At 39.1% G+C, this 27,634-nt stretch overlaps 1 protein-coding gene across 1 annotated transcript; it reads left to right on the forward strand.

Moving 5' to 3' along the window:
• The first annotated feature begins 1,412 nt into the window (after positions 1 to 1,412).
• Positions 1,413 to 22,832, forward strand: RNF19A (ring finger protein 19A, RBR E3 ubiquitin protein ligase). The gene is made up of 9 exons (XM_064442308.1): positions 1,413 to 2,029; positions 7,836 to 8,044; positions 9,902 to 10,046; positions 10,617 to 10,779; positions 15,420 to 15,534; positions 17,625 to 17,786; positions 18,450 to 18,663; positions 20,076 to 20,219; positions 20,603 to 22,832. Exons 1-9 carry the CDS (start codon positions 1,413 to 1,415, stop codon positions 21,291 to 21,293), a joined length of 2,460 nt encoding a protein of 819 aa, XP_064298378.1. The 3' UTR covers positions 21,294 to 22,832.
• The last annotated feature ends 4,802 nt before the right edge of the window (positions 22,833 to 27,634 follow it).

Raw genomic sequence — 27,634 nt, forward strand, 5'->3', positions numbered from 1 at the left:
AGTAAGAAATTATGTTTTTGTATTGTCATCAGTGTCCCTCTACATTCCTTTGTTTTGACTTATTTTTTGTATCCAGTTTCTGATTTTAGCATCCTATGGTAAAACCATAGAAACCCAGTGCACTCCTTTCTGGGAGGTAAGTTGGGAAACACTGAGGAAAGAAATGGTGGCAGCAGTAGTTGCATCCAGATAGGCAACACTGATGTTGCATAAGAAATACCTTATCATTCTGTCACAGGAGCAGTTCACTGAGAAAAATTCCTTTTGTACAATCAAGCTTCCAAGAAGTGGGAATATTTGCATGTTTGGGGGAGGTTAGTGGTTTTGGCTGTAGGCGATCTGCCACTTCTTGCAGCAGTCTCCTCTGGAGGAAAATAGGAAAACACCCCTCTTCCTCTATCTTCTTGGAGCCAGTCAGCTAAGCAACAGGGAACAGAAGGAAATCTTTGCTGTCATCTTGTACATAGGGAATAATTGAAGCTTGGTATGTGATGGGAATCTGGTTTTTGGGTTTTGTGGTTTTTTTAAATAAAAATCAGTATGATGAAATATTCAAATGTTGTCACCTTAACTCTAGTCTTTGCTTGAATTGCAACATGAAAGTTGAAGGGCGAGACGGTGTTGGCTGTCACTCACTCTGCAGCTCTACCTCCTGAAATATTCAGGTGTCTTACATTATAAATATGCATCTGCAGACTTCTCAGAGAACCCTTAGATTCTGAGAATATCTTGAGCTGTTTAGGCACAGTGACTTAATTTCTGCTGGCAGTCTAAATAGATTCAAAACACACAAAAATCTTTCATTTCTTTTAATTAACTCTATTGGGTTTGTATGTGACCTTATCACATACGCAGAAAATGTAAAGTAGAAGAAACAGGAAAGTTTCCAATGCGGTAAGCCTGTTACTATGCTTTATAGAAGAACTTGTTGTACATTTACTTAGTTGTCACCTTGGGTTATGGTGGTTTCCACACATGTGTACACACACAAACTCCCACCCCTCTTAGCGAGCAGGGGAGCAAAGATGCCATTCTTGGCACTGCTTAAGTGTAACAAAGGTGTTCCTTTACCACATGGAAATTTTCAGGCTTGTTAAGGTGAGAACGGTGTGAAGGATAGAAAAAGCTGAGGGAAAGAAGTATTGGGTCAGATGGTGAGAAGATGGTAGTAATACGAATAACAGGTCATTGGAGTGCTGTGGTGTTTCAGAACCAAAAGTGATTTAAATGATGGATGTGATTCTAATCTTTTTTTGTCTTTCCTGCTAATACAGGGAAATCCTCTGAAGAATTCGTTGGAAGTGGATACATGTGAATTTTATGCGTGAAGACTCTCAAACTGGATTACATAATAATATGCCTGTATCCTCTGACTCTATTATTTTGATCCTTAAAAATGATTAGGGTTGTATATGAAATTTAACCCATTTCTGATGAGTGATCTAGACATGAGTTTACATCGGCAAATGGGCTCTGATCGGGACCTCCAGTCTTCTGCTTCCTCTGTGAGCTTGCCATCAGTTAAAAAGGCACCAAAGAAAAGAAGAATTTCATTGGGCTCTCTTTTTCGGAGAAAAAAAGACACAAAACGCAAGTCTAGGGATTTAAATGGAGGTGTTGATGGAATTGCAAGTATTGAAAGTATTCACTCAGAAATGTGTACAGACAAGAACTCTATTTTCTCCACATGTACCTCTTCTGATAACGGAACAACCTCTAGCAGCAAACCAAGTGGAGACTTCATGGAATGCCCCTTGTGCCTTTTGCGGCACTCCAAGGACAGGTTCCCGGAGATAATGACTTGTCACCATAGATCTTGTGTGGATTGCTTGCGTCAGTATCTCCGGATAGAAATCTCAGAGAGCAGAGTTAATATTAGCTGTCCAGAATGCTCGGAACGATTTAATCCTCATGATATTCGTTTGATATTGAATGATGACATCTTGATGGAAAAATACGAAGAGTTTATGCTCAGGCGATGGCTGGTTGCAGATCCTGACTGTAGGTGGTGCCCAGCTCCAGACTGTGGGTATGTATTTTTCCCAATGTCTGCAAAAAAGGTGACAGCATAAATAGATAAAGTTCATAGCATTATGCTTTTTGAACACTTAATTGCTTTACTTTAGCATTTTGTTATGTGTTGTGTGAGTAGGTAGCAGGCAGAATTATCCTTTAAAAAAAACAAACAACCAACAAACGAACAACAACAATGCAATGCTCAGACTAAAGAGAATTGGAAATTTGGTGATTGTACCTTTTAACTTAGTCCATTTGTTAAAGCACAGTGGGTATTTTGGTTTTTAAACTGGGAAAAATAATTGAAGGTTTTCTTTCAATAAAAAGGCCTCTCCAGCTTCAGATATCTTCCATCTTGTGGCTGGTTGATACACCACTTGTTGCCTGTCAACAGGATTCTGATGTAAGATAATAATCAGCTTGTTTCTGTTTATTATCTGAGGAATGTAATGCTTTAACATTGCTTTAATACTTAAATGGTTCTGAAACCATTCTGAATTCTGACATGAGTAGGCTGAATACTGCTGAGCAGCTCATGTTTTTCTGCTACTGGTGTCTCATAATGCCATTCTTCAGTAATTGCTTTTTTAGAGATTGTTTGCATTACCGAAATGTCTAAAGGTTATAGCCATGACTGTGATCCGGATGTGCAGTGCACACCAAAAACTCACAGAAGATGACAAAGATCAAAGCCTCACAGATGAGCAGTAAGTAGAAAGAAGAAAAGGAAGAATATTGGAAGAGGAGAAGCAAAATAGGATTGGCTATTAGGTAGATTAAATATTCCCATATTAGTGTTCAAGTGCTTATGTGTAGGAGGCTTTCAAACCTAAATGATATGTTAAAAAACATATTTGAAGTACAATTTTGCTTTCATACTTTAAATGAAACAATTTGCTCATGCAGGTCAAAAGCAGGGACTGGAAGGGTGATAGTTTCTTAGGTCCTCTGGTCCAAAGTGGGTAGCATTGTTGTGGTATAGTTTGAGCAGAGAAGGAAAAATGACTTGAGATACGGATTTGCTGCATGAGGTTGTAAGGAAGTCGTGGACAAAACCAGCAGAGCTCGCTCTTAATTTTAATACTGCCGAAGAAAACAGGCACTAGACGGCATTATTTGATAGGCAGAAGTATTCTTTGTTCAAGTTTCCCTGAGTTTTCATGTTCTGGATGAACTGTTGTTACACAAGGTAAGGGGAAGCACGTAAGAACTATTAAACCATGTTTCAGTGATGCAGATGCATTTGATGGGTTTTTTGTTTTAGTACTTCAGTGAGTAGACTAAGGCAAGGCAGATGTGTTCAATGGAGACTTTTCACCATGTTTATTTTTTGTGCCTCAGTTCTGTTTTTAAAAAAATCCTAAGTATCTTTAAACTGTCAGAAACTGTAACAATAATTGCTACAGATAATACAATTACAAAAATAAAAAGCGGGTTGTCAGGGCAAAGTGCAAGTTCTGCGCAATCATGCGGGACCACAGCAATGTGATAGTATATAGCAACTATTTAAATTATTGCTCCAGAACTGCCTGCTGCATGCTCCTTACTCTGAAGGTGGAATCCTGTGGAAAACAGGATATTGCCAGGCAGCTAAACTATGGCAGTGTTTGTGTGAGGGGAACAAAATAGTACTATATGGGTAACCTTAACTGTACCTTTGATAACGTGATTTTTTCCGAATATTTCATGTGGTAGGGAAATGCTTCCAAGTGATAGATTCTGTTTTCAATGCACAGATAAGTACCCTCTTAGAGAATTCTCATTACTGTTCAAAATCAGATGAAGTTGGTTACTTGGATACTTCTCAGCAGGATCACTCTTTGTGGTTGTCATCCTAAAGAAACAAGAGCTCGTGCAATCATGTTTTGGTTTTTTCCCATCCTTCTGATCTCTTTTGAAACCTTACACACCGTCAAATACATTGAGCAGAGGGGCCTGAGCATTCAGCGTAAGTTAATCAAAGACACTTCAGTAAAAAAACTTAATACTTGGGCAAAAGGGACCATCAGTAATGCCTCCATGGAAATATCTGCATAGGAATCCTAGAGTTACCTTTTAAATCTGGCCTTCCAGGCAGCCACCGCAGTACCGTCTGGCAAGTTGGTATGTGCCTGGCTGGGACCCTGCTGTGGCACAGATCTCTCGCATTGCAGTTGCCCAGGGAAGCTGGGAGAAAGCACCCAGAGAGAGGTGGGAAGGAGGAGTGGGAGTGGTATAGAAAGTAATAACAGGGATTTGATGTTGTTGTGGAGCATAGAAGGAGAATGGAGGAAGGAGTTGTACAGGCATGAGGTTTAAGGAAGCAAACACTATTCAGACTTTCACTGAACAGCCTATGCTAGCAAACATTGTGCATGCTGTATGTTACATCCTTAGAACAAACTTCAGATCAGCAGACATTTGCTTTAACAATTACGTGGTACAACAGTAGTCGCAGTTTCTAATTGCTCAGGCAACTGTAATCAACTTTTACAATATGCAATTAAAACTGAGGGCTTTTTTTTTTCTGAACAGTTTTTGATATGTAGTACTAGCAGAATGCATTAGGGTTGTGATGGTAGCTTACCTGATTTTAGCATGGATCAAATATTTCATGAAGGAGCTGGATGGAATGTATTTACTATATTTGCAATTAATCCCAAAGTAGGAGAGGTGCAGTAATTTCAGAGGGTAGCATTATTTCCTCAAGTTGTCTTTAAAATGAGAAATAAGTATTGTAACAAATAGGAAATAGGTGTGAAGTAGAGTATTTTGGTAGGAAAAATTTACTGCACAAATAGGTAAAAGAAGGAACTGAGTGGATGATGAATGACAATGCTTCAGCTCTTCTCAGTATTGATGAAATATCCTATGTAATACTGTGTTTAGGATTTGGGCATCACACTTGGACAAGGATCTGGATCAGTTAAAGAGCAAATAATAAAAACTTTAGGTTCCCGAGGGGGGGAAGATGAGGAAAGGAAAAAAAAAAAAGGAGGGAAGCTAGGTTAGCCTATTAAAATGTTGTGGAGTTTGTTTTGGGGTTGTTTGTTTTTTTTTTTTTCCTATGTTGTGGGGCCCCTGTGTTCTCAGGAGACAATAAAGAATGGTTAAGAATTTAAGTGTCGTCTTCAACTGTCTTTCACTCTATTTGGGGTAAAAACAGGTCCTAGAGGTGGCAAAAGTGGAACCAAATAGATCTTGAAACAAAGTTAACTGCAGTATTAAGTGTATTACTAGAGAAGTAGTAATCCAGTGGAGAACTTCTTACAATCTTTCCAACAAGAGAACTGCAGGTCAGATTGGAGGAGAACCTCTGTTGCAGTAGTTATGGCCTGGATGAGCTGCCTGGGAGGTGCGGGGTCTCTGGCATTAGATTCCTTTAGTGCTAGAAATGGTCTATACCGCTGGCACCATGGTATTTCTGTGACCCTAGGCTACTTCATCCTCAGCTTCTGTCGCAAGCTCAAATGCATCCTGGCTGTCATCATTACCTGAAAAGGTGTAAAAGTCTGGGCCAGCTGCATCCGACCTGCAGTGGTTTGCTAGGGGACACTGGCAAATAGGTGATCCTTCCCTGGGGAAGGAGCATGGATAAAGAAACCTCTTGGGCTTTGTTCCTGATGAATTTTTTTTGTATTCTGTCTCTTCATATCAGTTTTCCAATGTCATTTTAACAAGCCTTAGTGAATCAGTATTCCAAATGTGTTACTTTTCTGTCTGAATTATTTGATGGTTTTGCTCTGAGATTTTATTGCTGACATTAGAAGAGAGCAGCGATTCCTAGATTTTCTTCTTTGTCAAGCAAAAAGCAGATTGGGCAAAAGAGCAGAAGTTCGTCGTTCCTCTTCTTACTGTACATCCTTTATTCAATTAATTGCCTCTGGTTTTTGTTTTACTCATTATTACTTTGAATTTGGTTGTTTGTCCATTCTGTCAGCCTAATAAGAACTTTTGGCTTTTGCATAATCTGTAAAATGAATGCCAAATGTTGAAATTAAATGTGTAATCTTGTACAGTTTGGACTGAGATTTGATCTGATCTAAAAAGTTAACTTTCAGAAGGTATGCCAATACATCGATCCCAAATGGGGAGGGCATTCAGGGATGCACCCGTTCTTTATTAGCAGTGGGAAGCAGGATATAAATTGATACTTCCTTCTGTGGCCTACGCTTGAGATTCTTTGATATAATGTTAGTCAGTCTTGGATGCATCCCTGTAAGTTGAAGTGTTTGGATCAGAGTCTCATTGTGTACATATGCAGCAATTATCTCTTCAGTTGCTGTAAGTGGGAAAATAGAGCTGATTAACTGGGCAAAAATATAGAATAGTCTAGCAATTATTGAAACAAATTTTTATTTGGAAAGTAAATATTTGAAAACAGAAAAGCATGTATCTCATTTTTATTTGTAACTGCATCATCTGTAAATTACAGGTTGAAAAATCCTACTTGTTTGCAGAACTTCTTGGGGGAAACCTCAAACATACTGTTTTAAAACACTTAAAGGGATAGGACTTGCATTAATTTTACAGGCTTCAGATGCGGCTACATTTTCAGATAGATATGGGAAAAACTTTTTTAGTATCATTTCTGATAAAGAATATTTTGAGTTAATTTTATGCAACTGCTATAAATTGGACAGGGTGTAAAAATAGTCTTCTAAAATAAAATTACCTTCATTTGAACAGCCATACATTTAAGCCCTACTCCACTTATAAATCTGAAGTCTATTCAGGGGGACTGTTCACATGAATAAAACTATAGATCTGTTTTTAAGTGTTCATACCAGTGGACCTATTATTGTTTTCTAGTTAAAAGAAAGCTATTACATAAAATCATTGAAAAATTACAATGGGTAGGAATTCAGGTGCATGTGTGTGTGTATATATATATGTTTAGTATTAATATGAACTATAATACACACTGTCTGCATTTTTATCATGTGAATTTTGAAATACAAACCTGATGGGGGTATTGATTTGCGGCAACAACTCTGTCATTGTATAGAGTTGTTGATGTAGTGTCTGATTACAAAATAGTGTAACATAGTTTTGTAAGTCTCAATGGTTTTGGAGCTTTTTGCTCTAAAGTGTTGTCAGAGTAAAGGTGGCAGTGAGGCCCTGAACTCATCAGTTTCTGCATTTACAGTTTGAAATGTACTTTTAAAAAATATTTTTAAAAAAGTACTTAACTGAGAAATCCTTATTTATAAAACACTTGCTTTGTTGTTTTGTAATTTTAAAGTATAAAGAGTAAACAAACATCCATTTAAAGTAGATAGTGGTATTCATGATAAAAGGCAACCAGTAAAATACTAACATGTCATACAGTACCAAGTCAGATGCCTTTACCGTAATAGATTACAGATCGCTTAGCAGGTATTGTCCCAGATTACAGAAAGGGTCAAGCTTAGACATGCCCGTAGTGACTGGCACACTTTTGAAACTATGACTCTTTCTTGTTGCTTAAATACCTTTTTTGGTTTTATCGTCCTGCTTTTCTAAACTGTGGTTGCTTTGTGACCCTAAACATTACAGCACTGCATTCAGCCTTAAATACAGAATATTCCAGTACTACATCAAGTTATTAAGGTGGGGTAGAGCAAAGTGTTACTCTGTTTGTAGCATTGCTGTACATTGTTAGTCTAATGCAATAGTGATAGAGTTGTGGAAGGGCAGAGATAGTAAGGAACCTGTGCTGGCCACCTAATGTTGGCTCCTGATGTCTGCTGCCTTTGTACATGCTTCAGCTGCTCTGGCAGCTGTCTTGTCTGCTTCCATCTATAGATAAGATTGTTTTTATTAACAAAATTCTCTCTTTCCCCTCTTGATCGTTCAAGATACGCTGTGATTGCTTTTGGATGTGCCAGCTGTCCCAAACTTACATGTGGAAGAGAAGGCTGTGGAACTGAGTTTTGCTACCACTGTAAGCAGATTTGGCATCCAAACCAGACCTGCGATGCTGCTCGCCAGGAGAGAGCGCAAAGTCTGCGCCTGAGAACAATTCGTTCTTCATCTATTAGTTACAGCCAGGAATCTGGAGCAGCAGGTATTTATGATTAGGATACTGTGCCTGTAAAATATCTTTCTAGTACATTTGCACAATTAACTCTAAAAAGGAAAGAACTGAATAGTAGTGTCGTAGATACTAGCGTCTTCGTCTTTCAGAAACTTAAAATATACAATTTTAAGATTTAATTCAAACTTTAAATGTTGTAATTTGAAGTACTCTGTGACTACGGCACCTGACTTCAATCTTACAGGCTTGTCAACAGTTTAAATTCTTCCTTTGTAGCTGAAAATGTGAAGTCAAGGAACTCTTCTCTGTGTTTGGCAGGCTGACTTCATTAGTTGTCACTTACACACTGGGAACACTTATTTTCTCCACTGTAGGTGAAATTTCACAGGGCTGCTAATAGTAAAAGCTGTTTAAAATAAAACTCAAAACCACTGATTTTCTGCTTTCAAAAGAGGCTATTAGTCTGATGCCAATTCTGATGTTTGACATCTGTTTGTTAGTACCAATTTCTGTTTTTCAATAAAATGTTCTTCTGTCTTGGCTGCCAGAAAGCTAACAATCCCATCTGAAAATTGAACTTGTTTGTAACCCCCCAAAAAAGAGGGTGAACTGTTCAGAGTAGTGTTTTGCAGAGCAAGAGTCCAATTTGCTATTGATAAGAATTGGCTCTGAGTTTCACCAAACTCTGATCTATTTGGTGGCTTTTTTGTCTGCCTGACCAAACAAGGTAGATGTTCGGGGAGAAGAGCCTCTCTTGTACCTCGAATGTAAGTTAGAGCTGTCGTTCTCCAATCCAGCCCTAGACTTGGGAGTCTCTAATATTTTATTTGTGCTGGCTTATTTTAGCAAGGTACTCCATCTTGTCTTAAAAATTGGCATCTTGCTCTACTTTTCAAATAAATTCTAAAAGAGACTAAAATAAATTACTGACCTGTAGGTTGTGCATCTGTTCCCATCTGGGAATAGCTAGTGCATCCTTGCAGCTGCTCACTGTCCTTTTGCACTGGGGTTGCTAGAGGTTCTGTTTCTGCTGGTTCCGCACCTCTTTGGATATTCTTTATACCAAGTATAACCCCTCTTTTCCCTTTGTCCTACCTAGTAGCACAGAGGCAGTAAACTTGGACTTCTGCACTAGGAGCTGCAAGTGAGTAAACAGCTTGTCCCAAAGTGCAGATGCTAACCAGTAATGTGAAGGAACAAAGATCACAACTGTGGCTGTGTTCAGTGTACAAGTATTTCACTGTTGCCTAATGACCCCTTGTTTGTTAATGATACAGCTAGTCACTTAACTGCGTTTTTCAATATTTGACTTGGGAACAAGGAGAGCCTCCAGAATTTTTTTTTGTTACAATACTTTTTCCTAGGGCATGAGTATTAAGTAGGTCTGTGAGAAGGACTCCAGAGGAGGTTGGTGATACAAAAGAAATGCACTTAAGGTGGAAGGGAAGGTGGATTTCAGATAAGAATTAATAGAGTGGAGACTGAATATTCAAGTAAAAGATTCATTACAGCATGAAATGTAAAAGAGGATTATATTTAAAGAGACCATATTATCAGTCCTGTAACGTACATATTTAATGTCCAACTCTAATATATACTGCATTAAGCTTAGAAAATCCTTGAACAGAGTGTATGCAGTAACTACTAAATTACTTGAATGTGATCTAATATGCCTTGTTTTCACTAGTTTTACTTGGTCCAAGGTTCACAAATACAAATAGCTATGAAGTCATTGCCAAATCAAGGTTTGTAAAGCAAACTTATAATAAACTTCTTCCATTTTTCAGATAATGGTTCGATCAGTTTTCCCAAACAAATGTCTATATCTTTATTAAATCTGCTTATCTAAAGAACTGATATGATCTTAATATCTATTTTTTTAAACAGCTGATGACATAAAGCCATGCCCACGCTGTGCTGCTTATATAATAAAAATGAATGATGGAAGCTGCAATCATATGACTTGTGCTGTCTGTGGCTGTGAATTCTGTTGGCTGTGTATGAAAGAGATCTCAGATTTACATTATTTAAGGTACATTTAAGAAAAAAAACACCTGTGATTGATAACTTGTTTTCTAAAGTACATGAAAGTAGATTCCTGGGTGCTGTAAGTCTGGCTTTCTTTCTGTTGGAATAGAGAATCACAGTTGAAGTATCAATATTTGAGAATTAAGTTAGCTTTCAATGCATATATTTAAATTAGTTCTTTGTTATTTTTTATTTTAATTTTTTTTCCTGTTTTCATGCATGCAATATGTACTTAGTACAACAAATGAAGTGTTTTAGATGAACATACCCACTATTTTTACTGATGTCTTAATACTGCTGTGTTGTCTTCATAGTAAGCAATACTAAAGCTCTGATTATGTAAGTTACCTGTGAACCACAGATTGGCCTGTGGTAATATGCAATATACTTCACTCTATATTGCAAAATAGGCTGTAAAGGCAAAAAAAAAATCTGAAGAAATAACTGTTTTGGTATTGATAACATCTGTAACTTGAACCTTGGAACAATAATTTTGTAACTAGAGAACAGTTCAGTTGTATACAGTTATGTTGATTTATTTACAATTTCTTTACAGTTTTCTTCTTTCTATTAGCCCATCAGGTTGCACATTTTGGGGAAAGAAACCATGGAGCCGTAAGAAGAAAATACTGTGGCAACTAGGGACACTTGTTGGAGCTCCTGTAGGAATTGCCTTAATAGCTGGCATTGCTATTCCTGCTATGATTATTGGAATTCCTGTGTATGTGGGACGTAAGGTAAAACGTGCTACAACTCCTAACATGCTTCAGGTTTTACCTTCTGCATTATATGACTTGGACAATATTATGTTCAGCTGGCTATCTTCACCAGCCTTTAACAAAACAAAAACTAAACAACCCCCAAAAAACAAACCAACCCCTGAACTGCTTAAGGATATTTGTTTCAATTGTACAAGAAGGAGAACCAGTGTTTTTAAGAATATAGTTCCTCTTAAAACAGGCAGAGCAAAAAACCGAAAAATTTCCAATTTCTGCATCTTGCCACAGAAGTTCTTGCGTGCTTTTTCAAAATTGCTTTGTTTTTAATCTCTGGTTTCCTTTAGAATTAAACAATATTTAGAGGAGAAGGAAGGCAGAAAGGAAATCCTTCTTATTTTTCCTAAAAGCAGATAGTTACCAGTATTGTAGTATAAAATTCTGCTAGTATAGGTTTGTGCACGCACACATTTAAGCATTTATACTCAGCAGCTTGTTAATTGCCTTGGGCCAGTCCACCATGGGGAGCAGTGCTCAGTGGAGACAGCTAGACAGCATCTCTCTTCATATTACTCTTAGTGGAAGTCGGCTAGAAATGACCATGTTAATCAGAAGGCAGTTGATGTATTTCCTCTCAGAAATGTAATAGCTTTTAGTATGAAGTAAATGACAATTTGCAAGGAAAAAAATTGCAAGATAATTTTGTCTCCTAATTGTAATTTAGGATAAAGTAGTAAGTTATCTAAATCTTTCAAAATGGGCTTTTTGAAATGATAGCTTGGTTCAGCAGGTGCTAAGTGTTCAGTTACATGTACTGGATGGCATAACCAGCAGATATGGTTTTCTGCTTTTATCAGCATGGATTCTCACAGTGGCTGGCACAGACATAATTCTACACTTATTATGGGGGAGAGGGGAAGTTCATTCTCTAACATAAGCTGTTGCTGCTAGACAAAAAGTCCAGGGATGGAGCTTTTCCACTGTATTCTTTTTCATCTTTTTCTTTCAAGCAAGTACTCCTGCTTCCTGCTACAGTCGGGTTTGTTTTTTTTTTGACCCTTCCGTTTTGTCATAGTCCCATACACTCATTGAAACCTTATAAACGATAAGAGGAATAAGGCAGCAGTTACCTGTTTCAAATTGCTATTGCGTGTTCTGCTTTTCTCACTAAATTTTGGGTTAGGTCCCCATCACTGAGAACCTTTCACCTATTAATGGTAAAGTCTCAGCAAGTTAGCCTCATAAGAATTCCATTGTACCCCACTGCTTAATGGTCACTTTTCAGTGACTCTTGTCACATGTTTGCACTTGTCTTCAAAACGTCTGATGATGGAGGTTCCATGGGCTCTCCAAGCCTAATTTTTGTAGTAAAGTTGATTTTTCTAACATTAATGTATATTCTTTTCCTACACCAAATTGTTATTGCCCTGTCTTCAGATGGCATAAAGAACCCTTTTGCTTTGCAATATCCCATTACATATTTTATGATTTTAAGTCCACTTCTTATCTCTAAAATGTAGCACTTCCAGTTTTTCTTGATAAACTGTCAAGAAAACACACTGTTTTAGACCTCTGATTCTCCTCTTCTGGGTTTCCTTCCAGTTGTTCCACCTTTGTTTTTGTCCAATTTGAATATAGCAGTGAAGCTGAAGCATTATTACTGCTGAGTTAAATGAGGGGGTGGTCCTGTGCATATAACTTGTTAAGAAAGTTATCTCTTTCTCAACAAAATGCCAGTTTCATTTTGTGTATTCTAAAAACACATAGCCTTCCCCACCCTACTGGTAATTTGAGCAGTTGGCCTCTTCTGATGTTAGTCTTGAACTCATTGCCATTGGGCTGCATCTTAAGTCATTTCAGGCCATTTTTTTAACTTCTCAAGACGTATGAGTTCTGGTATTCTTGCAAACTTGCCAGATTTATTGGCCTGAAATCCAACATACACATTCTTCTCCTTCCATCTTCCAGGTTAATGAAAATGTTGAATACTCTTGGATCCAGGGCATATCTCTTGGAAAAGTACAGGATGAAGAGTTTCAGTTTAGGGAGTTAAAAAACCTAATAACGACTCGGATGCTTTCTGTCTGTTTTACAGGAATCTAATAGTAGTTTTCTCCAGTCCATTTTTTAGTCTGGACTGTTAGAACCTATTGAGCGTTGTACAAGAAAATGTCAAAACTGCATTTAAGTTGGTGTGTGACATCTGCCTCTCCCCATCCTCAAGGCTAGTTATCTTATCACAGAAGAAAATTAAATTGACATGATTTCTACTTGAAAAAAAAAAAAATCAATATGGCCTCTCTATTTCGTGTATTTGCTTTGGTGTCTGAAAGTTCCCACTTTTCAGGACACTGAAGTTCAGTTCACTGGTCTTTAAACTCCTCAGCTTCTTGTTTTACACTTTTTGAAGATTATCATTGCAGTTTAACTTCTTCCAGTTTCCTGTTTTTTATTTTTTTTCAGACATCATCTGTGAATAATAATTTTCAAAAATTATTACTAGGGGCTCTGAAATGGGGCCTGCTGAGATATTTTCAGATCATGTAAGTACACTCTAACGTGCCATTTTCGTACAGATATTACTCCTTTGTCACCAGTCACCTTGCTCACAGTTGATCTTTAGTGCCAACTGAGGGGAAAAAAAAATTGAACAGGCCTCCAGTTCCATCCGCTGGCTGTCTTTCCTTTTTGCTAAATAACAAATTGATCCATTTTGGTCTTCCTCTTACTAGCAGTGTACTAGTAGAATAATTTCTTTTTGACTTTGATGTCCCTTGCTTTTTGTTTCCTTTATTTTAACCTTTCTGATTTTCTCCTGACACCCCCATGCTGTTCCTTTATACCCGTTCATAGTAAGCTGACCTACATTCTATTAATGCTGCTGCTGCTTCTGTAAAGGAAGCTTCATTGTTCTTTCACAACATTCTGTCCATCTTCTGCATTGGAAGAGTTTGTGCTTTGATAGAGTTTCCTTAAGGAAGTGCTAGTCTTCTCGGTTTTTTTTTTTTTTTAAAAATAGATACAAGTCTTGTAATCTACCAGTTTTCTGCATTTATGGAAATCCCTCTTCTGGCCCGGTATTCTTATTTGGATATTCTTTATTCTTTACTCAGTATTTGGAAGTCTCTTATTTAATAGAAAGTTACATTGGTAGGAATAACTATCTTCATGTTTTCAATCAGTTTCTACTCTGTAGCCACTCCCTTCCATTCCTTTTTGTTGCTTTATGTTTATATTGGGAATCCAGTAGACTTTATAGATATCTCTGTTGTATGCTTTTTGTTTTGGTAGTTAAAATTGCCCATAACAGTAAAACTCAGTGCCTGAGGTGATCCAGCTAATTGCTTACAGAGCCCCATGAAACCTGATCTTCCTAGGTTTGTACTTCTTACATGCTTGTACTGTGGGAGTGTTCATGTTCAATTTTTCTTTTTAATCCATAGGTATGCTCTGCATTCAAGTGCTCCCTTGCTCTGTGTTGCTCTTTGTATAATGTACCTCAGAGCGAGTAAATGCATTCTCATTTTACAAAGTGCAGTGTCTTCTCTGCCCTTTTCCTGCTTGCCTTGCCTGAACAAATATTAGTACTTTATTCCAAAATGAGAACTACCCTACCAAATCTCAAATTGAAATTATAATGTAGAAAGCACAACATTTAATACAACTTACAGCTCATTTTTGTCATTCTTTTTGCAGTAGCAAATTGATAGAAAATACTGTGATTGTCCTCTTAGTGCTCTTTTGTGTTCCTCCTTAGGTGTAGTGAGGATTAACTTTGTCTCGTGACAACCATTAAAACAGTGATCTGTTGTTCCTTTGTAATTATGTCTTAACCAAGAACAATGACAGATGAAGTGCGTATACGTGAAAAGCCATTGTCCTAGAGAGAGTAAACAAAACAGAGAAAGTAGGAAATCTTTGTAAAACAGTGATCTTTGAAGGCCTTTCAGGTTCATGTGGGGTTTGAGGCAGTCATGTTTCAGAGTTATCGCAGACTTGAACCATTAGTAAGGGTTTTGGTTAGCAGATTACTTGATAAATAGTAGCACAGCTAAGACTCAGGTTTGCTAAAATATCTCCTGTCTGAACAGCGTGTCATGAGAGGGTGCCAGAGCAACCGAGTTCCATTCTCCCCCCTCCCAGGATACGTTTGGTGAAGGCTGCCTTACTACAAGATTTTCATGGCTGTTCTGTCAACCTCTGTTTCCGTGGGTCTAATAATCTGTGAAAGTTCCATTCCGTGTTGTTCAGGTGAAAGATAGCTGGGAACAAGAAGTGTCCGTTTGATCAGATGTGATAATTCTTTGATCCTGAAAATTGTCTTACTTTCCCCAACAATGCAAGCTAGAGTAATGATTGAACAAACAAAAAAAGCTATGCAGTGATTTAGCTCTTCTAACTTGAGGGTGAAAGTAAATGCTTAGTTGCTGGATGGGAGGACTTCTAATTTTTAAGAAGTTGCCTAAAATTAAGAAATGTATAAACTTTCTCTTCTTTGAGATAAGTTAAGGAGCAAAAGATGACATAGAATGTGGTCTCTCTGGAAGAGATTAGGGTGCAGACTCCACAAACCATTATATGTCAGTTCTTCCATCCTTGCAGCAATGTATTACTGATGATGATAACACTCTAAAAACCCTTCCTTCTTTTCTTCTCTCAAGATTCACAATCGATACGAAGGCAAAGACATTTCAAAGCACAAGCGAAACTTGGCTATAGCAGGTGGTGTAACCTTATCTGTAATTGTTTCTCCAGTTGTAGCTGCAGTAACTGTAGGTAAGTAAATATTATGATTTTGTGTATTGGTAGCATCTTGCAACCAGAACTCTATAAGCCCTCATGAACAAAACAGCTGGATTAAGTCCTATAGTTTACTTTTATAGGTGAGGAGTCTGAGGTTATACTTTTTTGGGGGCAGAATGGAGAATACAGTACTTCAGGAAATGCTGCATTAAAATGAAGAATTAAAAATAATTTTTATCTTGCAAACTGAAGTTTACATATTGTCATATATGGCTTTTAAAACTGAAGTATTAGAAGTTGTTTTTTTTTAATGACTGACCAAGAAAAAGCTGTTGCCACAGAGTCTGTTCATATTTGAGTAACTTCCTATCAAACTTTTCTCAACACAGAAGAAAAATACAGTCTCTTACACTTAACATGGCAGTAGTTGACAAACTATTTGTTATGCTCTGGGAGTCAGTTTGAATTCTATCGCATTCTTTCTCATAGGGATAGCTGAGGATAGCATTCGAGGAAAATTTGGCTGTGCAGTACAAAATACTTGTCATCTTACCATGTAATTTCAAGATCACTGTAAACAAACGCTGATTTTTCTTTTTGAAAGGCGTGGACTTGCCCAGCACTGCCTTGCTTCTCCTTTGTTGCAGCACAGGCATCTTTACAGTTGCACAGTAAGCTGCTGTGGATAACTGATTCATTTTAAGACCTACCATTTAGTTTTAAGCTGGATCAGTCCCCTGATCTGATTCATCACACAGTTATGTATGGAGTGTTCTCCCTTGTGCCAGAAGTAATGCTCAGAGAGGGATAAGTGTCCTCAGGAAGACAGGGCCACTTTTAGCGAGTGATAGTTTAAACTGGCCGTGAAGCTGTCACTCTAAACTGCTTGCTAACAGTGGCAGACTACTGTGCAAATGCAGATATGCTGGTCATAAAACTCTCTGGTGTTTGTCTGTACTGCATTGTTCTCACATAGCTGCGATGTCAGATCCCCAGTAAACAGGTAGTGGGACACAAAGTCTCATAGATTTACTTACAGGTGTGCTTTACCTAATTCTTTTGAGCTGTTTCTTATTCCTGATAAGAGATAAAACTTGGCTTTTTAGGGAAAGAGTTGGCTTTATTTTGTGGAGTTTTACTCTTGCCCGGTTGCCATTGTGGCCATGATGGCCTCCAGTCTCAGGGCATTATATGGCTTCCAAAATAATGACTCTAGGACTATGGATTTCCTCCTTGAATGCTGAGGAATTTCTAGTGAAAGGGTCTACTTATAAATTTAACCCTTCTTTTGGGTTAGACAGAGGAGCCTTTGCATTGGGTCTGGCTCTGTCCTGGCTTTTTCAGAATGTGCCAGCTTGCCATTTTTCAGTCTGCCATTCTTTCTGTACCTTCTGTGTGCCTCCATCAGCAAAGCCATAGAATGGTTTAATTCATACTCCAAAGGAGTAACTTTCACAGGTCACTAGAAGTGGTGAGATGGATGCGTACGTATATCTGCATGTGCTTTAGCCCGCAGTTCCTTTCACTGGTTTCCCTTAACTCCTGCCGGTCTGCTCCACAGAATTGTTTACTTTTAAGGAAAACTTGTATAAATAAAATTTTTTAAGTGAATCAGTGTGATACAATAAGTATTAAAGATCCTACAGTAATAATAACATTAAGTCCTAATAAATTTATAGCAACGCCCTGTCTGACTTCAGTGGATGAAAAATCAAGCCCCTTATTAAATGAGTAGAGGTAGTAATGTTTTTACTTGAATAACACTTGAAATAGTTCTCTGCTATTTCTTCTTCTCAGGTGGAACATTATTACAGTCCCCAATGGAGCTTATATGAACCTTTAAAGTACTTTCATTTTTGTTTGTAAAAGATGTTATGGGTATACTGGAAGCATTAATTCATCAAGCATTAAGTTTCTCTGTCTACCAATGGTGATAAGAGGACATTCTGCCTGCTGAAAGTACTTCCCTGTCATTTCACTGTAGTGATTTACCAATATTTCTTAATTTTGCTCCCTCCTCATTTCAAGTGTGAAATATTAAGTAATAACAGAAAATGAAATTGCTTTTATGAAAGGCTCTAAAATGTACGTCACATTTAATGAAAGACTATTTTCCTCTGTAGGTATTGGTGTTCCTATTATGCTGGCTTACGTGTATGGAGTTGTTCCAATTTCCCTCTGCCGAAGTGGAGGTTGTGGTGTGTCGGCAGGCAATGGAAAAGGTGTCAGGATAGAATTTGATGATGAAAATGATATAAATGTTGGTGGAACAAATGCAGCTGTAGGTAAGAAAATTCTGTTTCATTTTCTAGAAATTCAGGCTTTGTGACTTATGTTTGATGGCCTTAGATATTCAAGTACTTGTTTGCAGAAGAGGTACTATACAGTTAGGACTACCTCCACTGGTTGCTGAAAGACCAGCTCTCAGATGAGGACAGCTTCTCTGTGTTCATGTTGTGCTGTGCTATAATACAAGCATTAACACTTTTCTTGCCCATTTGAATCAAAGCCAGACTTAAGTCTTTTCCATAGGTAAACGTTTTAAAACTAATACTGCTTTTTCAGAACCCTGGTTTGTGGAAGCTTACTGGCTTTCTTTTTATCTATAATAGCAGGAACGAAATGCTGATCTGATGTTGTTTTTATTTTAATTACGTGACAATATCCTTTGTGGTAGGGTCTCTCTCTTTTCCTTGCCTCCATGTTACCTGCCCTATCAATGATTAATGTTTTGGTATCTTAAGTATGTGATGTCAGCCATAACCATTATAGCACCTTCAAGAAAGGTTTTTTTTTTTCTTCTTCTTTGACAAAGTTATCTTTTTGTCACAGCATGTCTTAGAAATCCTTTTTCTGAGAATAGTTTCAATAACTGTTTCCATGGTCACATTCTAGAAACTACTACGTTCTACTTCCATAACTGACAAGCCTTCTTTATTTCTGTCTAGATACCACTTCAGTAGCAGAGGCACGTCATAACCCCAGCATAGGCGAGGGAAGCGTTGGAGGACTGACTGGCAGCTTGAGTGCAAGTGGTAGCCACATGGATAGAATAGGAGCCATTCGAGACAACCTAAGTGAAACCGCTAGTACCATGGCCCTGGCTGGGGCTAGTATAACAGGGAGTCTCTCAGGAAGTGCAATGGTTAACTGCTTTAACAGGTAAGAGATGTGCTTTCTACCATGCAGCATCCTACTCTACATGTAAGCAGAGGAAGTGCTATTACTAGGTTTTTTGATTTTTCTTTTTTTAAATTGGTTCCTATTAAAAGGAACTGCCTCTGGGAGATACAGACAGTTCATCTTTGAGAAACTTGCTGATTTCCAAAAGATCCTGTCAGGCCACAATCCTCACAGGAGAGTTTGAGGTTTTTTTTCAGTGTGAGTGGGGCCTGAGATGTGTTTTTCCTGCTTGCCAGGAGAGCAGCCTCTACCCAGGAGTCAGAGGGAGGCACCTCATGTCTAATACAACTGTGTTGTCTGGTGCCTCTCACCCCAAGGCTGGAACTGCTGACTTGTTCAGTAGTCTACAAGTACTAAGTTGTGCCTTCAGGACGCCTGGCTGGACTGTGGATTCAAATGGGCTTTGGCAGGAGGGGAGCCAGCTGGGCACCTTAACTCGCCAAGGTGGCAACTTCTTGTTGCTTACATGCTCAGTGCTTCCTGTGAATTGGGGCCTTACTGTTTGTTGGCTGTCCTGCACCCTGAAGAGAAAGGGAGGTGTCTGGAAAGGATTGTTAATGTTCAGGGTTCAGGATGGAATTTGTTTTTTAAATTGGGTGCTAACACTGCTCATTTTCTTGAGTAATTCAGAAGTCCAGGCTATACAGAATATGAAGGGCAGGACAGCATCAAGAGTTTCTGTATGTGTTTCAAGCTGACTGCTGAGTGAGGTATACCTATCCTCATCTTTAAAGAGCTGAGAGTGGAAAACAAAACAAAAAAACACTTCCAGTTCACTGTCAGAACACAGATAAACAAGGCATTTGGAAAAAAGGTTGTAATTTAATTTCTGGTTTATCTGCTCAGCTCAACTTAAGATTGCTCAGGTTTCTATTATTCCTGTAACAGTTGATAACAATACAATACAAAGCAGAGTACAGAACACAGTTCTCTGCCTGCTATTTGATTAGTAATAATTTTGCAGCTAGAGAAACAGGGGAACGAACTATAATGGCCTGAACTTAAGTACCCTTCTGATTGTTTTTTCCATTTTTAGAGTATAGTACACTATCTGCAAAAGAATTGTAGCTAAGCCTGGAAGTTGTTCTTGTAAATCTCAGTGAGGAAGGAATCCAGAACCTCTGGTTAACATGCAACGCTTTGCTTTGGGAAAATCTGATTTTGCTTTTAGGTGCGTTTGGTTTGGCTTTTTCATCAGAAAATGGTAATTTTTGGCAGTGGAAAGAGAACCTGTTTCAGTGGGTAAATATGAGCATCTGTACTGGAGTAACTAATAAATTCTACTTACTACTGAATGGTGGAGAAACTCTACAAGGTGACACTAATTTTCAACTGGTGTGTTGTAACTGTAGCAGCAGTTTATGCAACGCTTCTTTTTCTTTGTCTCCAAGACTGGAAGTACAAGCAGATGTGCAGAAAGAACGCTACAGTCTGAGTGGAGAATCTGGCACAGTTAGCTTGGGAACAGTTAGTGACAATGCCAGTACCAAAGCGATGGCAGGATCCATTCTGAACTCCTACATCCCTTTGGACAGGTAAGAGAAATATGGTGAAAATGGAAGATTAATAAGCCTTGCTTATTAAAGGATATTCTAAGCCTGCCTCAGCTATTTGACTTTAATGATTACCCTTTGAAACTTCGAATTTTTGTTACAAATTGAATTACATATGACTGCTCGTATTTGTCAAGGTTATTTGCAAAGAGGAACGCCATTGCTGTAGCTCAGTAAAGTGTTTGATCTTTCAGACTTGGTGTTTTTCTTTGGGCTGTTTCTTTGGTTAAACACTTCTCTAAAACAAGTTACATCTCTAACTTTCTTTTGCTGTGTATCTTGGAAAGCAGTAGGAGTTTGTTTTGCTGCATTAGCTGGCTTGTCTTAGATGACCACTTATGCTCACAGATTCTTTCTTGTTCTAGGGAAGGCAACAGTATGGAAGTGCAAGTGGATATTGAATCCAAGCCAGCCAAATTCAGACACAACAGCGGAAGCAGTAGTGTTGATGATGGCAGTGCTGCGGGTCGTAGTAATGCCGGTTGTTCGTCAGCCTGCTTGCCAGAGAGTAAATCTAGTGCCACCAAGTGGTCCAAAGAACCAACAGCAGGAAAAAAATGTAAAGGTAAGCTGAGAAAGAAGAGTAGCATGAAGATAAATGAGACAAGAGAGGACATGGATGCTCAGCTGTTGGAACAACAAAGCACAAACTCCAGTGAATTTGACTCTCCCTCTCTTAGCGATAGTATTCCGTCTGTAGCAGACTCTCACTCGAGTCATTTTTCTGAGTTTAGTTGCTCAGATATGGAAAGTATGAAAACTTCCTGTAGCCATGGTTCCAGCGACTATCATACTCGCTTTACCACAGTCAGTGTTCTCCCAGAGGTGGAAAACGATCGCTTGGAAAACTCTCCCCAGCCAAGTGGAGTCCCCGCGCCTGTTCCAACAGCCCCAAGCACTGATGTTCCACAGCTGAGTTACATCGCTGAGGAAAGCATTAATAATGGATCTTCGAAAGATGTAGATTTAGGTGTTGGTGAAACACTGAAAGAAACAAACAACAACCATTCACAACATGCTGTGGAATTAAGCACTGCTATTCAGACTGAAATTTAAGCCTATAAGTGCTGCAAAAATATATTTACCACTAAAGAACCCTGTGTGAAAGCTGGTTGAATTATGTGCGACTTCCGTTAAGTGTCAGGTGACCAGCAGAAGCAAGGTTTTGATACAACTGCATTTTATATATACTTGTCTGATAAGGCGCAGAGTACTTCATATGGATCTTAGGCCTGTGTGAAGAGACATGAAGGCTTTAACCAAGTGCATTACAGCAGTACAAATACGTCCATATTTTGTATTTTTGCCACAACTTTGCTTGAAAGCATATACTTGGTGTATTTAGACAAAAATTGGTAAATTCTTAATATGTTAAATGCTGAAATGAATAATATGTCCTGCACTGTTCACTTGGAAAATATGGGGTTTGGGATAAATGGGTGTTAGCTGAGCGTTAGTGACTTAAAACCATTCTCGTGTGAACTCTATTTAAGGGAAGCAGAAGTTTTGCGGAGACCTATACAAACATGTTTCAACAGTGAATATTCGTAATGATTTTGTTTCATAACTGGACGCACTGTATTTAGAATGCATGTAGAATGAACCGCGTATCTCCAGATGGGTGTAGCCTGTGTCAGAAGTGTTTGTATGTGTGTACACTTTGAGCAAGGTTATGGCATTTTACATAATTTTGAAACATAAGAAATTGGTACTTAGTATATGGTAGAATGGAGACGTCACCTGTGAAGAACAGTGGGGTTATTTATTCATGCAACCAACCATGCAGCAGGTAAGGCTACTATATAGTGTATAAAGACTGTAAAATAACAATCCTGTGATTTATAAGCATTGTAGAAAAGCAGATGCAGTCACCTTTCATCAGGGGGAAAACGGTGCCCCATCAATTCTTGGTGCCTTTGGAAAAGGCTGGGTTTGAAGTGCCTGGTCGTTTGAGGATTTTACTGTAATGTTTTCCAGAATGTCCTCTTTGGCCACCTTGGATCACAAAAGAAAATTCTAGTGAATAAAATGACTGGTAGATAAATGCATAATAATAATAATGAAGTATTAGCCTACCAAAGACTCACTCAGGCTTTAGTGGACATGACATCTCTTTGCAAGACATACATATCTTCAGTCCCAGAATCAAAGTGCAGTGCAATGACTGCCCAAGTGCAAAGATGTGTTCCGAATATGCTGGCTTTATTCTTTTCCTTTTGCATATGGAAGATGTACAGCTGAACACAAGCTGAAGTTGGCCAAAGCGCCTGCACTGTTAACATTTTTTTTTGCTATGTAATTCACTAAAATGGAAAAAAAATTGTGAATATCAGAATAACAGTTAACAATGTTCTGTCTTGTTTCATGTATTGCCATTATGGTGCTACTGGAAGTTTGGTTGGATAAAAAGAAAATGCCATCAGCTGCAGTCCTCTTCCATGACTTAGCCTCACCAGTTTCAGTAATATGCTTATAACACTAGTGCCAGTTATGTTATTTGATAATGCTTGTTACAGTATTTGTATATTTGCAATTCAGTTTTGCTCAATAATATGCGTGTAAACTGCATATCTGAAATAAATGTCGAAATACTGACTTCTAGTGGTCTTCTGTTTAGTGTGCTGATGAGCCTTACGAAAACGTACATTCCCAGAAGGTGCTTTTTTTTTTTGTAAGGTGCTGACTGCTGTCATCTCTTGTTGCCTTTAAACACTTTAATTTTGTTACGTGTGCTTTGGAAGTTGAGTGCTTTGATACTTTGAAATACTGAAATACAAGGTCTAAAATTAGTTGCATTTTGTACAAGACTTCAACCTGATTTCTTTTCATCCTAAAGAATAGCAACCTGAGCTGCCTCTGTGGCAGCCGGGACAGTAAATGGTTTCCTGAGAGGATGCAGCTCTGGCATAAACATATTACTCTTTAAACAAAATTGTACTGTCTTGGTACAAGCGGACAGGCTACAGTCAGATTTCTGAGCTAAACTCACACTCCTTCTCCTTCTAAAGCGATGCTTTTCTCAACTCGCAGTCAGTACAAAGTTCATCCTGAAACACTACAGACTGGCCGGAGTTTCTGGGTAACAACTGGTATTTTTTGCTTGGCTGAACTGCCTATTCATTGGGCTCATTTTCTCACTTGCATCATGACAGGCTCAGGAAGTAAGAAACTGAAACTGATGGGGATGTATTATTGAATGCGTAGCTGAATCTGCCTCATCCCAAATCCATATGTAAGCTATGTGTATATCAGAGTGAATAACAACGGGATAAATGTTATGCTGGGTCAACTCTAAAACTACAGTTAGGGCATTATTTATACCATTTCCAATGGCAGATGCTTGAAGAGAGAGTAAGACATAGGACAAGTGAAACGTAGTGTACCCTAGAAATGGCAGAAATCACCTGTATGCCTTGCTGCCGTGTCATCAGGCAGTCTGAATTGGCAGCGAATGCAAATCTTATATTTTGGAGGGAAGTTAGTGTTAACAGTTCCTTTTTTGTGCTTTGTTCCTGATCAGTGTTTTTTTTTTCTTCTCCAGTCTGAACACTTAAAAATTCATTGTTACAGAAGAGAAAATGTATTGAATTAGGATCAGCATTAACTGAATGAAGCGTCTGCTGTTCGTCATCTACATCGGTTTGTGAATTCTGATGTGATTTTTTTTTTCAGGCCGGTACGGAAATGTCTGTTAGCCATGAACTGAACTGTTAACTGCTTCTTTAGGCAGAGGCTAGAGAATGGAGTAAAACGTGACTCGGTGAGCCACTTGCGCTTCTGCCACTGCAGATGCAGTCCGACTAGTGAATCTTCGAGGCCTCCTATTTCTGAACCTCTGAGTAAGTTAAATTTCTGTGCAACAGTCTCATGTGACCACCTTCAATTAGTCATCTTAAGCCAGAGGCTATTTGCTGCATGCCATCCAGCAGATGGTGAACCTCCCCTTAGGCTTTTATTTTGTTTTGTTTTGAATCTGATGTCTCATGCAGTAGCAATAAAGTTATTGCTGATGTCTCAAGCTTTGCAAATGTGAGATTTGACTTTATCCAGTACACCTATGAAATTACTAAAGCACATCAGTTTGTAGCAACGCAGTCTAGGCTAACAGCAGGGAGGTGGGAGAGCTGCTTCTGTGAGTTTAAACCTAACTCGTAATTTCTCTGAGCCTCCATTTTGCTGTGCAGGAAACTGGAAGTGAAGTTTACTCAAAAGAGTAAACTGTGTTTACAAACTGTTATTTTTTCAATCACTTAAATCATCTTTGCTAACTTTGTATTCTGCATTAAGAGGTAACTAATGTTGAAATAAGGTAAGTTTTTCTGTTCACTTTTGGATAAGTTTTTAGCAGAAAACTTCTGCTGATTGATTTTCTAACTTTTTTTTATTCAAAAGTGATACTATGTCACCTGTAAGGCAGTCTAAACAGCACTAATAAGTTTAGTGCAGCACTGAATTCTGAGCCTGTAAAAAGTAAAAAGGAGAACACTTCCATCAGTACACTAATACAGAAGATGCTTTTCTTATTTATAGATCTACCAGTATAAGAATTCAATAAAGCAAAGTTTTTCTTTCAATTAAATAAACCAGAGGAAAGACAAAGTTTACATCTGGTCTCCCAACAGGGTCATTCTTTTTCTGAAAGTTTTTCAGGGTTCCTGGCCAATTTGACTAATCAGTGTCAGATTGTGAATCTCAAGAGGAAATTAATTGTAACATATGGTCTATCGGAGAATACCTGAGATAGTGACAACTCTAAATAGATCAAACCTGTTTTAAAAGCTTTCCTCCCCATGTTTCAACATGCTTTTTTGTAGTAAAGCATCTGGACTCGTACATCCCTTCGTTTCATTGAATCAACATCTCAAACTTTTGCATGTAAGAGCTGATTGCTTTTTACTGACATGCAAACACTTTTTTACTGACTTACATCTCTTCAGTCTTTTTGATATGCAAAACCAAATTAATTTTTAAATAGTTGTCTACTTAGTAGTGCCATTGCTCTTGTGGGTAATAATGCTTCATAAGGATAATAAAGCAGGTGCTTGAAAAATATTAACTGGCAATAATGAACTTAAAATTAATTTCCTAATAAAAGTTTGCTTGATTTAGGTGTTCTGGGGAGAGATTTTAGTTGCTTCACTGAAAAGCAAACAAAAAAGCCCAAACCCAAAATACCATGTCATATGCCATGGAATTGTCTAGTTAAAATTTATTCAGTTATTTAAGCCAAATCATACCAGGGCAAAAAGGGTTTTGAGGGGGAAATATGAAAGGTAAAACATGCTGTCCTGTGGAGGTGTTTGGAAGTGGAAGTTTGGATTTTTGGTCCATGTTGCAGAGCTGTGCTCTGATGGTGGGTCAGTGGCATTGGGAGCTGGAAACCTGCCTGAGCCACGCCTGAGGGGCGGCACGGTGCCCTGTGTCTGCTGTGCTTGGCAGCCGGGCGCTCTGCAGCGTGGGCTGGGATTCTTTGCCCCCGTTGCACTGGAGTTTTCAAGAAATGAAGAGGTGCCAAAGATTGGGAGTCAGCAGGAGGTGGGCATGCGCAGGGAGCTGGAGGAGCCCAGCTGCTCAGCCGATCACCTTCCATGGTGCCTTGCAGAAGAGCAGTGATGACACGTCGCTATAAAAGGCAGCGGCATTTTTTGATATCTCTGCCTTGAGTGGGGGCTGGTCAAGGGGCAACGAGAGATTTAAGCGGCCATTTTAAAACTCTAAAAATGGCAGAAATTTTCAGTGGAGCCACTGCTGCAGCCTGGGCTCTGGTGTGGATCCTGTTAACCAGAGATGGCCCTCCCTTGGGAAAAATACTGCTTGGCTGTGTCTACTGCCACCTTGTTTTCTGGCAGTCATGTAACCTGAAAGTCTTACTTTCTTGAGTGTAAAGGGACAACAGCTACTTGCCATTCTTCTTCAAGTGTTTTTTGGGGAAAAGATATAAATATTCCATCCCTCAAGTTCACCTGAATTAGAGTCTTGAGCAGAAACTTGGGAATAAGCCTGAGAGAACCTGTCTGAAACTATAAAGGTCTAAAGTGCACCATTACCACCTTGACTGCTCCTGTCTGCTGTAATGGTGACAGCCACGTGGTCTTCTCGGGTACAACAATCTGATGTTGCTGTGGGAGCAAAATGTTCTCCACATTAGGGTCAAAGAACCCCCAGGTCTGATCTTTGAGAAAATCCCAAACTGGTGACAGTATCTTTTTACCCTCAGTCTCAAAGGGTAGGAGAAACAACGGGGAACTGTAGACGTGAGGTATTTTGCAATCAAGTTTATATGGGAGGCAAAGGAAGAGTTAGATACACAAACCACACAAATAGCACTAATGTATGGCTGAGCGAACCTGCCCTGCTGCTCCTCAGCCATGTGCTGTAGGGCAAGGTGTCAGTGCGCTCGCTCTCTAAGTTACGTAGACAGACAGACCTCTGTGCCTTCCTGTGTAAAACTTCTGGCCCCATCACCAGTGCCTGGCTATTGGCTTTGACTTCTCTCTCTCCATAGGAACCTTGGGGCAGGCGAAGGAAGCAAAGTGCCTGGGAGAACAGCACAGTAAAAGCATCTCCTTACCAGCCTTGGGGCTGATACCTAAACCATGACCCAATGCTGCACTGGGCTACCCTTGAAATGTTTTGGTTTCAGATCAGGCAGCAGAGGGAAGAGGTATCTACCTGGCACAAAAATCTAGCCTCCCTGCAGCAGCTGGAAGCTCAACCACAAAATTGAACCTGCTGTTCCACCTCACATCAAGAAAAGGGGGATCTCTGAGACATGACAGCCCCAGCACCTGCCTGCACACCAGGTATCAGCGGAAATTGTTTTGGTGGGCAAAGCCAGCAAGCTGACAAGACACAGCTCTCCCTTCACTGGGTCATGCTGAGCCAGCTTGGCAGAAGGATGTTATTGCTGACTGTCTCCACAGTAAGGACACCAAAATTCACAACAGCCTAGATTAGAGTTGTTGGGTTTAGGCACCAGACCAGTGCTGATGGGGTTTATGTGGCTTAAGCTACCCTTTCCTCACAGGTTCTGTGCACGAGCTGTTTCTGAACATGCCATTCTGTACACTGAGCACATTGTCCCCTATAATCCCTCTTTGCTAGTGAGTAAAATACTCTCACATTGCTGAATTTATTTATGAGGGTGGCATTTAGCAAGCAGCAACTGAGAAAGAGCACAGGGTTGCAAGGCAATGACACTGGTGCCTTGCACTTGTAGCAGCTGGAGGCTGTGCCTTGCACTGAGGTGTGTTAACAGCCCAAGGGGTGGGTGAAGAGCGCTGCAGAGGCAGAGACTCGGTAAATGAGGGCGTACTTGTACTTATGGCTAAGTGGTAGTCAGTGCTCTTTCAGCCAGCCATCAGGGTTTGCCACCCTGCTCCGAGCTGCCTGACCTC

Source organism: Phalacrocorax carbo, chromosome 2 (genome assembly GCF_963921805.1).
Source record: "Phalacrocorax carbo chromosome 2, bPhaCar2.1, whole genome shotgun sequence".
Classification (NCBI taxonomy): domain Eukaryota; kingdom Metazoa; phylum Chordata; class Aves; order Suliformes; family Phalacrocoracidae; genus Phalacrocorax; species Phalacrocorax carbo.